General features: G+C 43.4%; 1 protein-coding gene across 3 annotated transcripts in view; it reads left to right on the top strand.

Annotated features, from left to right (window-relative positions):
• The window catches only part of LOC116296853 (uncharacterized), a 40,295-nt gene extending 27,395 nt beyond the window's left edge, over nt 1-12,900 (top strand). Inside the window, exons 10-11 of one of the 3 annotated variants that reach the window (XM_089028468.1) lie at nt 10,962-11,195; nt 12,822-12,873. In XM_089028468.1, the coding sequence (XP_088884594.1) occupies nt 10,962-11,182 (221 nt within the window). In that variant the 3' untranslated portion in view covers nt 11,183-11,195; nt 12,822-12,873. Of the gene's footprint in view, nt 1-10,961; nt 12,015-12,821 lie in introns of those variants that run through there. The other 2 variants (XM_089028469.1, XM_089028467.1) reach the window with 2 other exon arrangements.
• Nucleotides 12,901-16,491: the final 3,591 nt, after the last annotated feature.

Below are 16,491 nucleotides of genomic sequence, written 5' to 3'. Positions count from 1 at the left end.
CAACCCCATACTCTATTACCAACTTAGAGCTGCAGTACGAAACGGTGTACAGCGAAGAGCTGGCCCGTAGCGCTGGCATGGAATACAGCTCCGGGAAGGCATTCTTATACGACCACGTAGTAATGTATAAGACGTTCAGCTTCCTGGATAAGACGGACGAGGTTATCAACCAAAGCATTAACCTCCCCCGAAGAAGTCTTACGGGGTTGATGCTGGTGTTTGCCAAACCCTACGAAGCCGGTAAGCGCGACTCCGAGGCCTTTCACAACCCCAACATTACTAACGTGGGGGTAAGCGTTAACGGCGTTCCAAACAAGGTTTACTCCCAGGGAATAGAACCCGCAGACGTCTACAGGGAGGCAAAGCGTAAGTTTGGCGACCAGGTAAGTCCCGAGGAATTCTTTAATGATAAGTACGCGCTGTGGATCGACATGCGCACAACGAACGACGAAGACCTACATGGTCAGGGTTTACGTCTAGTAAATACGCAGGATGGCATAACATTGGAGATCAAGCGCACCAAGAACGCCAGTGCGAGCGACGGCGACAAAATAAACTGCTACGTATTCGTGGTGTCTGACGCGCAGTTAAGCGTGGAAATGAATCAGCTAAAGAGCGTCGCCTATTAAAATATTCCTTACGTATAATATGCTTCGCGTATTTCAAAACAACGAAACCAAACTGCAATGCATAGTGCAAGGCAACGAACTGTACTTCAGGGGAAAGGAGGTGGCAGCTGCGTTGGAATATTCCAATGCTAGAGATGCTCTAATTACTCACGTTTCGGATAAGTACAAGAAAAGGCTGTCTGAGTTAGGAAGGGTCGTGAATCGCGACACTTGTACTATACACCCACATTCCGTGTTTATTTCCGAACCTGGGTTGTATCAGCTGATATTTAACTCAAAGCTGCCAAAGGCAGAAGCATTTCAGGATTGGGTCTTCGAGGAAGTCCTACCCGCGCTGCGTAAGGACGGTCGATATGCAATAGAAAAGCGGTTTGACGGTCCAAACAAGTTGGTATTTAAGATCGAAAATGAATTCGACCTGCATAAAAAGGTAGTGGACTACATCCGCAGGTTTTACCCCCAAATGCTCGTGACCCCTGGTCTAGGCGAACTGCAGGACTCGGACGGCAAACGTATAAAGTGCTGGCAGAAGGGCTACCAACGTGGTCAACCCGACCTGCTCATCTTGAATGCGCACGTGCGATACCGTGGATTCTGCGTAGAGCTGAAGGCCCCTAAAGGCAATGGGGTATTATCTGAGGATCAGCGACTGCTCTTACAGCAGTACGAAGATAACGGTTATAAAGTGTTGATCAGTAACGACTACGACGACATCTGCAGAGCCATCGCGGAGTATGCACAAGGAATGCGTTTACCATGTAGGTGGTGCTGTAAGCGCTTTAAAAGCGCGCAAACTCTGAAAACGCATTTAAAGATATTCCATAGGTATAATGGTGAGGCAAATACATTGGCGAGATCTAATGGAAGGTATTGCGTATGAAATAAAAAATTATGTCGTTTTCGAGGATATCAACCGCCTGCGGCTGGTCCTCAAGCACAACGACATGGAGTATTCCCTGTGGGCGCCTGATAGGGTCAGGTACGTCATACAGGGCGAGGAATTCACCCATTTGCGCTCGCATGGTAAGCAGAACGGGCGGTGGGAGTTTGACATTGAAAGAAGAGTCACTCCATCCCCTCTTTGTGGTTAGACACGGCGTCTAAAGGTAGGGTGCGTTGCGCTTTAGGGTCCGCTGAGCACCAGTGGCCGGTAAAGTCGCCTTCCAAGTAGGCACTGCCGCAATGAAGGCAGTCGTATTTTTTACGCGGTCGTGGAATGGGTGGTAAGGAGGTTATGCAGTCGGTGGGGGGTTCGCACGTGATACAGTCCATATATTGAAAGGGTGATTAGGAATCCTCCAAAGCGGCTAGCATATATCTTGGATCCCCGGAACCGTTTTAAAGGGGTCCTTATTCTTATTTATTATTATTCTGCAACCTCCTTTAAAAGGGGTCCTTATTCTTATTTATTATTATTTAACCTTAATAATAATAAATAAAAATAAGATCAGGATTTGAAACTCTTTGCGCAAACCCTGACCTAACTTCCTTACTAACCCTTACGGGCGATCTTATCTTTTAAGTTATTGCCACTCCAATCTTGGAATGTCTTTACGTGCTCCTTAAAACTGCGGGGATCAGACCGTGGATACAAGCACTGCCAAATATGATCGTCGCCTTTCCTTGGACAGCCGCAATGCTTGCAATCCGCCTCCCAATAATCCATGTTCTCCCACCGCACTCCTTCCGCGCGGTCGAACATTGCAAAGCGCTGATCGATTTCCTTTTTACGTTGCGTTAACAGCCGCTTAGTCTCGCGCGGACAACACCTAGCTGCGACGTCACCATGTTTTAAACATGCTACGCCTTCTAAATCGTAATTGCCGAGGCACCGAAAACAATGCCACTCTTCATCTTTGTCCTCCTCGCAGCGCTCACAGATGTTCTTTAAACAAACACGGTTATCGACGTGGTAATCCAACATCTGCGCGCTGCTAAACAGATGATTACACTCCTTGTAACGCCTTTCGCGTGCCTTCTTAACGCATACCTTCTTTTCCAGGTGGTATTTTAACATTTGCTTACAGCTAAACTCCTTGTTACACCGCGTGCACTCCATATATAATAAGGATTTAATAGCCCTTATAAGGGATACCGTATGAAGTCCTGCACGGACTCTTTTGCCCAGCCGGCCATCGTTAACAGCGCGCCGAATCTTTCCGCGCGCTTCAGGCCGCACATTTCATCGTACAACTCCTGCACGCGCTCTTTTAACCGGTCTATCTCCTCCCTTTGCATTTCTATGGTGTCTCTTTTATCTTTTGCGTCGGCGACAATTCTTTGCACTGCTTCCACTGGCTCCATATATTTTAGCGAATAAGTTTAAATATAAATGAACCCAGATCACATGCCTTGTAACGCTCTGATAGTAGGACCCACCGGCTGCGGAAAGACCCAGTTCGTGGTAGAGCAGCTATTAGGACCCTTTAGATACCGATTCGACTACATAGTGCTATTATGCCCCACCTACGTGAATAACCGCACCTGGACGGGCATAGGAGTGAAAGATGACGACTTCTTTGTAGATGTCTTAGACCCCAACGAGTTATCCAGCCACCTTAAGTTCTGGCACAAACAATTCCCTAAGGATACGCAGACACTCCTCATATTGGATGACATCGCCTGCGGGGACGACGTTAAAAGGCGCACCTCCGAATTAGTGAAGCTCGCCTTCAGCGGTAGGCATGACAATATCAGCGTTTGGTTGCTTTCCCAGCAGCTTACCAGTGTCTCTAAGCCCTTCAGGGAAAACATAGGTTCACTTGTCGTATTTTATACGCCGAGCAAGTCTGACCTGGAAACCATCTTAAGCGACTACGGCGGTGAGATAAGCAAGGAACAGTTGCATGAATACATGCGGCATTTAAAAACGCACCAACGTTCCAAAATGATCTTCTCTTTGAGGTTTCCGTATTCCATAAAGATCTGCGATCTTTAAAGTCTTTGATTCCTAATGTATATGGAGATTGAGCAGCTCTTAGATGAAGTCCCCACACAGTTAGATGAAAGTAACCTCAAGGAACAACTCAACATCCTTGTGTCTTCTGGGAAGTGTAAAGAAATGATAGGCAAGGAACTTACCCATGAGCAGGTTAATATGTTGTCGGAAGAGGAAGTCAAAAAGTTCCATAAGAGATACGAGGCCGCCCTTGCAAGTAAGACCACGGACGCCGTAGCAGACTCCGCTATCTGACTTGCGACTAAATTGCTTGGACTTGCGCTGCCCATAGACGACGTGGAGCAACTACGGAAGGACATTAGCGAGGACTATGTCATCGCCCAAGAACTTAAGATAACCTGTGGGTGGTTGTCTTTGAAGTGCGGTAAGTTAATGGCAGTCGCCTCTGCGGCACTTCACGTGGCTCAGCATGTCGACTTGAAGGAGGTACTGGTGTCTTGGAAGGACTTCAAGAAGGACAGAGAAGTCGAAAAGGTCTTCCAGGCGGCACTTGCTGAGGTACCCGATCACTTAGTCAAGTCGTCCTCAGGAATTACCCAGGTCGCCTCAAGTACTTAGTCAAGTCGTCCTCAAGTACTTACTTAAGTCATTCTCAAGTACTTATCAAGTCCTTCAAGTCCTTAGATATAAATGAGTGAACCAGAGTCGAAGGTAGAGCAGCCCCAAGAGGAGCAGAAAATTACCAAGGCTAAATCTCCAGGCAGAGTCGCCGCCGGAAAGAAGCTCGCGGAGATGAACAGGAAGAACAAAGCCAAAAAAGAAGAAAAGGTAGAGGAAAAAGAAGAGGAATCCTTTATTAATCCGGGCTACGTCATTGGCGCGTTGGGAGTCATCATAGCAGCAGGTAGCCTTTACTTACAATGGCGGGCTACGAAGCCAAAAGTAGAACCCGTGCATGTGCCGCCAACATATCACGCACCCGTGCAGGAGCCCCCTAAGAGTAGGATCCCCGTAATGGAGTGATAACCTTCTCGCTTTGTAATATAATGTCAACCGCGTTATTGAAAACTGTTGAAGAAGCAGCTATCATTACTTCCATCGTTGCGGGTATTGGTTGGGTAGGTAAGAAAGTGCTCAAAGAAGACTTTACTGAAGACCCAAGCAAGAGCTTCGCTAACTTTGCTAAGATGACCGCTGCCGTAGGCGGGGCTATCATGGTAAAGGATTACCTACGGAAGGAAAAGTACCTGCCGACGACGTAAGCTTTGCTTGCGTCTAATATAAATGGCTAGCGTGGTTGCAGGTGGAGTTATTGCAGCTTTAGCATTCACTGGAGCTAATTATGGTGGTCAGTATTTGGATAGATTAGTCAGAGGCGACAAAAGCGGAGATTTGGCTGCCGAAAGAAAGAGACACGACTTAGCGCTGGAGAAATATCAGCGGGACGTGGCAGCTTGGAATGAAAAAAGACAAGCTTACAGGGATTGGTTGGATAAGAACTACCAAGACAAGATGCAGGCGGATAAGAACTTCGAAAATACAGACTACGCGTTTAAACTTTATGCGCAAGCGCACCCCGCGGCATCGACGGGGTTGAAAAGGCCTCAGTTTAAGAATTACTATCAGCCTTCTAAGAAACAAAAAGATAGTGAGCTGGTCTTCGTAGGAATCGCAGGGCTGGCAGGAGGCGTAGCTTTGGCGTATCTGCTCTAACGAAGGAAACTGTGTTTCCTGAAATATATGATCGTCTTTTTGGAAAGCGACAAGAATGACTTTACCACTTACTTGAATCCTCCCATCAAAGCCTGTAAGGTTCGGCTGGTTAGTTGCTCTTTGTACAATTCTTGGTATAATTTAGTCAATGGTATGGTCACCGTGCATAAGGGGTCTAACAATTACCAAGGCGTAATGCTACCCGATGGACATTACACACCAATCACCCTTGCTAAGGAGCTCGCCAAGCGCGGTTATACTCTCACCACGGGGCTGCCGCACGAAATGACCTTCAAACATAATCTTCCTAACAATTTCTCGGTAACCCTAGGAAAAGCTGATGCATTGGGATCTTTACTAGGTGTCTCAGGCAAGGAAATTACCAACACGGCCATACCCGTGAAATGGAAAGTCGCATCCTCTTACGAAGTCTATTGCGACTTGGTCCATAGTTACAACGATGGAAAAAAGTCTTCTCTTATGTCCAAGTTTCTACCCAAAGGTAATCCATTTGACCCAGTAGAATACACTCCCATTTCTTTAAGCTATGACTTGTCTCATTTGGTAGAAAGCATAAACATCACCATCAAAGTGGACGGAAAGACGGTGGATTTCAACGGACGCAAGATCAATCTTGTTTTGGAATTCATATAATGGGTCGAACAGAGGACAAACTTAAAAGGATTTACTATGGGCCTGAAGGCTATTGGAAAGGAGCGTCGGCCATCAAGAAACTCGCGACCGCGGCCAGGGCATCGGAAGAAACGGCTAAGAACTGGCTAAGAAAACAAACCCTCTGGCAGGTTTATCTTCCCGTGCCCAAGTACATTCCCAGGCCCAGCTTTACCGTAAATACCCCTAATGAAGTTCATCAGGCGGATTTGCTTTTCTTGCCGCACGATAAGGTGAGAAGAAAGACCTATAGGTACGCTTTGACCGTAGTCGATATCGCAAGCAGATATAAGGACGCCGAACCCATAACCAGCAAGGATTCTGGGGAAGTCGCAGAAGCCCTAGGTAGGATTTATAAGCGCGTCTTGAAATGGCCTAAGCTGCTGCAAGTGGATGCGGGGACAGAGTTCATGGGCGTGGTTACTAAGACCCTGAAAGACCACAGCACTAAGATTAGGAGAGCCGAAGCCGAGTACCACAGGGGTCAGAGCATCGTCGAAAGATTCAATAAAACCCTGGCTGAGCGTCTCTTTGGGTACCAGTATTGGAAAGAGCTGGAAGATCCCTCCAAACGCAACAGGGAATGGACTCAGAGGCTCCCCCAGGTCGTCGCGGCTTTGAACAACGAGGCGGCCAGGGCTACGGGAATGAAACCCAAGGATGCCATAAAAAAGAAACACGTGGAGCACAAGTCCTACGTCAGAAGTTCGAGGGCGGTCGGACTGAAGGAAAAAAAGCTACCCCGCGACATAGTGGTCAGATACCTCTATCAGCCGGGGGAACTCGAAGGTGGCAGTAAGAGAGCCACGGATCCTAACTGGTCTTTGGAAACGTATGAGATTTCAAAGTCCGTCACCAAGGAAGGGCAACCCGTGTTGTATTACCTAAATGGCCTAAGTCGCGGATTTGTCAAGGAAGAGCTGCTCGTAGTCCCCAAAGACTCAGAGTAGTGCTGCTCCACGCGCCCGATTACACTCTAGGCATGTCAGTCTTACGTTGCCTCTGCAATGCCCGCGCTTGTTGTTGATACGATCCACGGAGAACTGCTGATCGTCATTTGGGTCAAACCTCCATAGTAGAGGTATGTTACATTTGGCACACCTTGCCCCTTTCTTATAGACGTCATCCACGCATAAGTCAAAGACATGACCCTTCTCTTCGTCGTGTCTTTTGTGGCGAAGGAGTTTCTTAGCAATGTTCTCCTTTGCTACGTCCTCTGGGGTGCGGTCGTAACGCAGTTGCGGCCCCCAGGCTCTTTTTAACTGTTTGGCATATTCTACACGGCTTACGGCGGTGTAGATAAGGTTGCTCCAACACAGCCGCTGGTCTATGATCCATAAGGTTTCTTTTATGGTAAGTCCTTGCGCGCTGTGGACTGTCATGCAATAGCCTAAGCGCCAATCTGGATGGGAGGTTATTTTTTCCACCTTTTCTATGGGTACCCAGGCTTTATCATGCGTTACCGCATTCTGCAGTTGGATGTCGGTACCAGGTACCCAGACGTCGCGGCGCTGCATGCGGGTGTCGTGGGGTTTATAACAAACGGGTACGGGATGCGTAGGAAAGCGCTCTTGGTGTATTTTGAGTAAGTCTTTTTGTATGCGAGACTGTGCTGCGCGTTTGCTGCTCAGCACCAGATCCTTTGGATGCCATGCGTAAAGGAAGTCCTCGTAGGACTTCGCTCGTACGCGTTTGCGCAGTGTTTTGCATTGCTCGGCATCACTGAGTCCCCTTAATTCCGCTTTCAGGTTTCTTATTTGATCCTTGCTGCGGTAGTTGGTGTTAATTTCCTCCGCATGGTCTACGAAATCTTTCAGCCATTCGTGGGGCATCTCTCCGGCTATTGGAGGAGGCTGGCATGGATCTCCGGCGAATATTACTTGACATTTCCCGCGAAGGAACTCTACGAACTCCTGCAGGATTTCCAAAGGCACGGTGCAAATCTCATCCCAAAGTATCACCGGAGGTATGTCGTGGATGGCTTCTGGTACCCACTTTTGGCCATTCCAACGAAAGAAGCTGTGGTAGGTCTGCGCGTCGTGGCCCATTTCGCAGAGTTCTCTTTCCAAACGGTGCGTTGGCGTTAGCACCTTTATCTTAGGAAAGAGTTCTAACACACGCGTCGTCTTACCGCTGCCTCCCGTACCGTAGAGGTAAGAGAAGCGTTGGTAAGAGATTGGGTCCGCAACTGAAGGTAGGGGGTCCGCAGTGGGGGTTACGGTGCCCTTGGTGTGTTCTCCGTGATATTCTACGCGGCCTCTCCAAGCTTTGATCTCTTCATCTTTGACGCGCCATTGTCCACTTTCCGCCAACTCGTCTTTTGTGTAGAATTCCTTCATCTTTTCCAACACGCTAGGCTTTACGTATAAGGAATCCGTGGCTACGCGGGGGATATCTTCTTTGTCAAACCGCAGGAGCATTGCGAGAAGGTTGATATGCGCGTAGGCAAGCATGCTGGCGCGGAGATGGTAATATTGCGGTCGATGATCTTGGTAGTGGCATAAAGCATTCCATTTGCGTTCTTTTTGCTCGGCTTCTATGAAATAATCCCATTTCTCCACGGAAACCATGGTTCCTTGGTCATGGGCACGCTTGATGAGGAAACTTAACTCACCTTCGTCTGTTATTAAACGCCGTTGCATGTGCTTCTCTCCCTCCTTAGCGCCCTGGGTAAATTTGCCTATGACAATTCGGGCGGTGGGGTTGTGTTCTGGTAACCATTTAGTGAAGGCGCTATGGCAGAGTATGGCTTCATGCGCTGTGTATTTCAGGAGTTTACGCTCTTCAAGGAACTTTAACAATGGCACTGGTATCCATTCTTTCTCTTGTAGATGCTTCACGTACCATGCGTAAATTATGGGATGTAAGTCTTTAGCCAACTTCCAAGACGTTAATCTGACGAACCCCGTTGATGGCGCATCGTAGGTGCCGTCTAAGGACACCCTAAAGAATTGCGAGTCTGGATGCCCGTATCTATCATAATATTCCTTACAATCGCCAAGACCTTTAAATGACGCAGGATAGCAGTGCTTCATGTCTAAGGAGACGTATTCGTCTTCGTCGTACTCCATGTTCCAAAGACCTCCATGACCGTGTTCTACACAGGCCTTGGAGATATCTTTGAACTCTTTTGGGGTAGGTTTCCATCCATTTCTCTTTTTGGCCGCTAAGAAGTCTAAGCTACGAGAGCTGAGGACCTTGTCTGAGAAGTCTTCCCCAAGGGTTTCGCAGGCGCTCTGGATGCGTAGATGTTCGATTTCGGGGCGGTAAAGGGTACCATCTTGCGTCATAAACTGACTTCCCTCCGCGTCCATCAGCCAAACGGAATTCTCGTGCATTAGTTCTACCAACGGCGAGGCCTCGTAGACTTTCGTTTCTTTCTTCTTTGGGAATCTGAGTTCTCGCCACGCGTGCCCGTTGTGCTGGTAGATGACGATAGGCGTTCCACGACCACCATATTTATGCGTCCCGGGGTAAATAAACCCGTCCGTGATGTCCTTCACGTGGATGCGCCTTTCTAAGGCAACTTCCAGCTTTTTGATGTTGTCTATCGTTGCTCCAGCCCTACGCGTGGCATGCTCCCATTTCCTGATGGCTTCCCTTCTCTTCAACGTAAGCTTACCACCACGAGAGGAATCCTCAAAGAACTCTCTCACCAACTTCCCGACACAATTACCAGGATGTCGCATTGGCTTCAACTTCTTAACGTCCGGCTCCTCAATTTCATACGTGCCGTAAATGACTACGGTAACCGGGTAAGCGACCTCGTAGAACAACATGTCTATTCCCTCAAGTGCTCCCGGACGGGTGTGCTTGTTTAAAACGAACAGGTTCTGCTTACCAGACGCCCGTATTGGATTACGGCCCTTTTCTATCACCCATTCGCCGTCCAAGTACTTTATAAACGTCAATTCCAGGCGGTAGTTACCTTCTGGCATTACGTCGATTATCTTTTTGGCCCTTTCGTAATCCATAGTTTCATCTGTATCTCCCTCCATAAATGTCGTGAAGGCAAAGTCGGCGTCCAAATTATCCAACACCCGGGTTCTGAGCTTGCGCACAGTCTTGTTCTGAATGCTTTTGATGGCGTCCATCTATATCTAAGGAATATTTTAACCACCGTTCGTGACCCTACAAGATATTTGATGGGATTTTAAATGCTGTTCCCTCTTAAATTCCCTCCCGCAGGAGCAACTTAAAACGAATTTAGGAACCATTCCATTGGGCTTTCCCTGCAGCTTCCTTATGTATTCCTCGTTGTCATTAGAAAACTCATGCGTCATCATACACGTCACTTTCATATCGCATGGGACTTTCCTACGCAAGTGGGAAATTAGACCACCTTTCGTGTAACCTTTATTACATTTTGGACAAACAAGCTTACCACTCATTATATATTTAAGGGCACCTTATCCTCAATTAAAGGCACATTCACGCTACCAAAATACCTGTGCACGGGTAATTCCCGCGGGGGACGCGTGTTTTCGGAGGGGCCTTTGACGCCTGTAATACCCGCGAAAATCGGAGCTTAGCGTTTTGGATTTCGCGAGTCCCCCTTACTGCTGCTGAGCAGGTCTAATAAGTGCTCTAGCCTATCAGAAATGGGAGAACTCCAAATTGATGGACGGCACCAGAGTTAGCTAGGTTGGATGGCGTAGCATTGTTTCCTTAACACATAAATAGGCGGATGACTGTGAAATTCAAATATGAGGATACTTTGGTAAAATGTGGTCTAAAATCAAAAAAACAATAAACAAAAAGACACTAAAAACAACAACAACAACAACAAACACTATAAGTTAAGGCCAGTTTAGACGGTACGATTTTCGCCTACAAATATCGTATACAACACGCTTGCGCCATCCTACAATTCGAGTCATAGTGTGTAAATCAAGCCTACAACTCGCCTATGACAGACGCAAAACATGTTTTAAAAAGCTAAGACAATCATAGGTGTCATGACTCGAGCGTGTTGTATATGATAGTTGTAGGCGAAAATCATACTGTCTAAATCGGCCTTTAGAATTTTTTCATTTTAACTCAAATAGGTTTACCAGCACCAAAAAGAAAACTAAAGATCCAACTCCCATCCCCTTCCAAGAGACGTAAGAAGAACCCTTGGAGCAAGGAAGAAGTGACCTGGCTTACTAAAGGCGTTGACTCATTTGGGGAAGGCAACTGGTCTACTATCCTAAGGATGTTTGCTTTTAGATGCCGCACTGCTGTTGATCTGAAAGACAAATGGAGAAATATGAATAAGTCTGCGTGATTTTCCTCGTACTGTAAGTCTTATTCTTCATTGCTCCAAAGTTGAGTATTTATATTAAATAGATCTTGCGAAAAGAAATATTGGTATGATGATCACCATATTGATAGCAAATATTAATGTTTGTTAAAAAATTGGAAATGTAACTTTACTGTTAGACTGTCATTAGGGCTGTGTTATTTTTTAAAATTTTTACTCAGATGAAGCGAGATTCAGGGTCAGATTCAGGGGTGGTAAAGCCCCGTTTACACTGGCGATTATGGGGGCAATTTTTGCTGCGATTTTTGTGGCAATTTTTGCTGCGATTTTTGTGGCAATTTTCGGAAATGTGAAATCTTTTGTCTCATCCTTCAAAAGAGACATTCGTCTAGGAAAATCTTGGTATGCTGAAAAAAACTTTACAAGTAAATTCTTTACCATTATTCATTATGGACAAAATCGCGGCAAAAATCGCCGCAAAAATTGCTAGTGTAAATGGGGCTTAAGGGGGTAACTAGTCACCCCCTTTTTGCTCAAATTTTTTAGTATATCATTAGTGTTTTTTTGTTTTATTTTTTGTTTATATTTAAGTAACAGTCACCCTCCTTTTTCTTGAATTGTTAGTAATATCTTCGTAATAGTGACCCCCCTTCTAAAATTCCTGGATCCGCTCCTGAGATTTGAAAATATGAAAAAGTTTAATACACTTTTGCTATACTGTGTTCAGCATACATTTGTTACGGGCCAAGGAAAAACACTATTTACATTTAAAATTGTACTCTTAATTTGTCTGGATTTTGAGGTATAAAAAATATGTATATAATTATAGATAAATAAATATCTCTCATTGATACTAGCTCCTTACTAACATTTGAATAATATTCTTTACACAAATACAAACGAGCTACCTGATAAAAGAGTCAAAAGTAGATTTAGCCTCTGGGAAAAAAAAGTTCGAGGATGCTTGTCGTATCTCTTAGGGGTAAGAATTCGCGATTTGGTATCTTTTAGGGTGTTAAATGCAAATTTTTGAAAATCAGCAATATGTGGTATCTCTTAGGGTGTTGGAAAAGGAGAGAAGCGAGCATCAATATGGCTTATCCTAGGCACCTTTTATATAAAATTTAATATCATTTGTTGTGGTATCTCTTAGGGGTTAAAAATCATTCAGCCACGCCTTTTTTAAAGACTTCTGGTATCTTTTAGAGGTCTTTTTGAAAATCTTCGATGAGCATCCCCAGTACTTTTTTCCCGGAGCCCCCCCCCCCCCCCGGGAGATTTGGTCAGATATTTTGAAAGAGATCACTCTTCCCAATTTCATCGTGCAGCTTGCAACTACCAAATTTGCAAAATGTGGAAAACTGCAGCAAGGAGATAACCATACATCAAACTCAACTCATGTTATTATTAGCTTGGACGGGACTCAAACGCAGGCCTCTTGCCACTAGCCTTGCATTTGTGTGAGGATGATACTCATCTCCTTCCAATATCTTAAATGTTGCATATAAAAAGAGAAAAAAATGTGTTTTATTTTACGTGAAAAAAAAAACCAAGTTTAACAGAAGGTAAGTATTAGCTAATGCACAACCTGCTTAGAAGCTGGGATGGCTTATCTCTTAAGAAGTTCCAATCACAAGTACCAATCTTTCATTTCATCTTTCAGTGACAGTTCAGAAGTCCACCAGCTTGGGTTACCTATATTAGAAAAAAACCTGTAATTAAAAGATTGAAAACCATTTCCTTCTCTTGGTATTGTTATGTATAAATATTATATACATATTATATATATTATTATTATTATACATATTAGCACCTCTTTCTCTTTTACTCCGACGAAGGACTAGCGTCCGAAACGTCAGTAAGTTTTTTCATCTTTTTCACGGTGTATGATTTACCTTTTATTATTACTGTTATGTATAAATGGTATATTTCTGTTGTTCTACTCAAGCCGTGAACACTCCCTTTTTTTTGTTTTATCTTTTCATTTTATCCTCTTGAATAGCTTTTATAGACTTTCAATACATGTAACTTGAATTTTACTTTTATTGATTGGTAATCTAATTGGTTGACAAACTTGAGTGTTTACGGCAAGAGTAGAACAACAATAAACGTACAGTTTGCCATAAATAGACTAGTCTCCCCCACAGCACAAAATACAGTAAATGTATGAACACAACTGACTTTGAGCTTGTCTCCCCCACAGCCGCTTTCAGTGTCGTCACACAACGCTTTCTCTGGGGAGAAAGCGCTGCGTGACGACACTGAAAGCGGCTGTGGGGGAGACTAGCTCAAAGTCAGTTGTGTTCATACATTTACTGTATTTTGTCGGGTTCAACCTCGACATGGAGCCATTGTTTTATTGTTGCTCAAGTGAATTTAGGAAAGGTATGTCTGTTACAGAATCAAGGGTGGTGTAACTAGTGCACTTGTTTCTTGCTTCATTCCATGACTTGTTGGAATTCCATGCGAGTAGAGTTTGATCATGAATTTTGGGTTTTCATCAGACTCAGTTAAGCTGCCCTTTGCATTCCCCCACCCCCCACCCCTCGTATCTTATTTTTTAACTTGTTTTTTTTTTCCCATAAGTTCAGTACTTATTTAACTAGAGTGCAAACAATATGCAAATTCCATTGTTTTCTATTGTTTAACTAGCACTATTTTGTACTATTTAGTAATTAGTGTTTCACAGATTAGAGTGAAGACATTAAACCCGTGAAACAAAATTTAATAGTCAAGATGTAATATTCAAATAGACGTGATAAAGAAATAATAATAACTTTATTCTTATATAGCGCCATTTCCATTTCTGTCCAATGGGGATTTAAAGAAATGAAAGAAAATAATGCAAATTATTAGGGTCTTTTAAAGTGTATTAGTTTTTAATAATTTATTTCACGGGTTTGATGACATCACTTTGGTGTTGGTCCTGATCTCACTATAGGCAATTAGAACATCTGCAAAGCAGAAGGTTGGGTCTTGCTTAAGTAGTGCAGGATTATGCTCCATACTTAACTTATCTGATCTACTAAAGCTTTGCCATCCTACCCGCACACTTCGCTCCTCTGCAACATCCTTATTACAAATCTCTTGCTCAATCAGTTATGGAGAGAGGGCATTCTCCTTCGCTGCACCCAAACTCTGGAACTCTTTACCCAACATATCAAGAAAGCCCCTTCTGTCTCGTCATTTAACACTGCACTTAAGACTTACCTTTTCTGTCATCAATCATGAACATTAGTGTTTTACCTACATAGTTTTTTAGATTTTGTTATCAAGTACGTCATCTTATTTACCATCTGTAATATGATGCTATAAGATACTCGGTTATGTCCAAGGCATAGCTAGATGGTTTAATAAGGGGGTCAAAAAACAAGTTCCAACGAGATGTGAGACAAAAACTAGAACTATAAAAAGAATTCAAAGGTTGATACATTTTGCAAAGAGAGTAACAGGGCCTTTTTACTCTTTTGTGTTAGCAATTTCCCGCCCCAAACAAAAGGATAAATAAGATTTTCCAAGAGTCAAAGCAAAAGGCAATTCCCAAAAAAACGGCAGTTTATGCAGATGGGGAAATAAGCTAGCAGAAATAGGTATAAATATATATATACTTAAGTTTCTGAGGCTGCAGCGTCTTCACATAAATTTTGTAAACTCGATATATACAATGAAACAAAAAATCATATACAGTTTTATGAAAGAATCTTTTGAAATCATTTCTTTGGCCAAAACTAGATCATTAGGAGTAATTTGTATTAACGTGGAACAATTTTTGTCAAATTATTTTTCAAATTCGAAAATGTGGAAACTTACTATGGAAAGGGAAATTGGGTTGATATTTTTTGGGAATTAATTTTAGGGGTATATGTACATATTTTTTATTATTGTGTCATTTTGCATGACACTGATCAGCATATAAGATCATTCACTTTTGTAAATGTGTTTGGCCCTGAAAAGGGCCATGTATGAAGTTGTGTGTGCATTGTACTTGATCCATGGTTGTGTTGTACGTCGTTGTCTTTGTCTTGTGTCCTTTCTCATGAAGCTTGTAACTTGTCTTAATTTTCTACTCAGTTCTCTTGAAGGTACTTGCATCTTGACTTGTTTATGCTTGTTGTTCATCTTCTTTGTCTTGTGTCCTTTCAAGATGCTTGCACCTTGTCTATAACTTTCTAATCTGCTTTCTCTAAGGTAATTGCATCTTGATTAGTCCAAGTCTTTCGGATAATTCCTGGCTTCCATCACTTTGTCTTGAAAGGCACCAGGAGTCCTGTCATCTGACACTTTAAGTCGTTCTTCGTTAAGTTTAATTCTCAGTTATTTCCTATAAACTTTTAGTCTTGTTAAGTTCTTTTGTTAGTCTTGTCTTAGTTACGACAAATCCTTTTTAAATCATTAAACTATATACCATTATTAATGGTTCTCTCTCTTTTTCCATTCTTATTAATGTCAACTCCAGTATCGCTTAATGGTCTTATCCTAGTTTGAAAAAATATGTAAAATTTCTATTAACTCCTTAACCTATGAAAAATTCTCATTTACATCGACTTTTTCTTAAATCTATGAAAAACAGCAGATACACAACTGTGCACAGTAAATCCCAAAAAAAAGCAAAACAAAAATCTAGGTATAAAAAAGTGCAAACGGAAATATCCTGTATAAGGACTATAAACCCTCCCTAAATTTTTCAAAACAACATTTTAAAGTTCAAGAAAATAAGGATAAATTTAACTATGCAGAAAAAATAAATTTTAGAGCGAAAGCGATCAACTTAACCTTAGTATGTAAATTTCCTAGCTAATGTGAAACTGACTAGATCTAGGGTTGGAAATATACATCACAGATTCGATAACATAAACGGACGAATATACGAATAGAATTTTCTTATAACACGAACGAATTATTCAATAATCTTATTTACAAATATACAAATTTGTACAAAAGATACAAATTTGAGTAAACCTATTTTACACGAAAATCACCATAAACCGGTCTAACCGCTTTGTCTTTTCAGAAGGCTTTCTACGACGCCACTTTGAGGAGACTTCGGAGGTGTTGCGACATGGCGGCGACATCCGTTTGTAAGCCCATGTCGGAATAAGAGAGCCAGTGAGACGGTGGTTTAGGAAGAACACTTGGTGGTGGTGGACTGCTGAACTTAGGTCCAGCATAATGGGTCTCTGATGGAGACGAAGCGAGTCCCTCGCTGTTTCTTCGTCGCGGTACTGGAATAGCAACAGACGTTTTCTCTTTGTAATGGCTATCCAGCGACGACAGTGTCGTGGCGTCGTGAAAAGCTTTCGTTTTGAAGCTTCGATCGTTTTTTAAACGATTGT

This window comes from Actinia tenebrosa, unplaced genomic scaffold, assembly GCF_029948245.1.
Source record: "Actinia tenebrosa isolate PJP-AT-01 unplaced genomic scaffold, QUT_ActTen_1.0 PGA_scaffold12__29_contigs__length_12842862, whole genome shotgun sequence".
Taxonomy (NCBI): domain Eukaryota; kingdom Metazoa; phylum Cnidaria; class Anthozoa; order Actiniaria; family Actiniidae; genus Actinia; species Actinia tenebrosa.
This window is presented reverse-complemented; position numbering and strand designations above follow the sequence as displayed.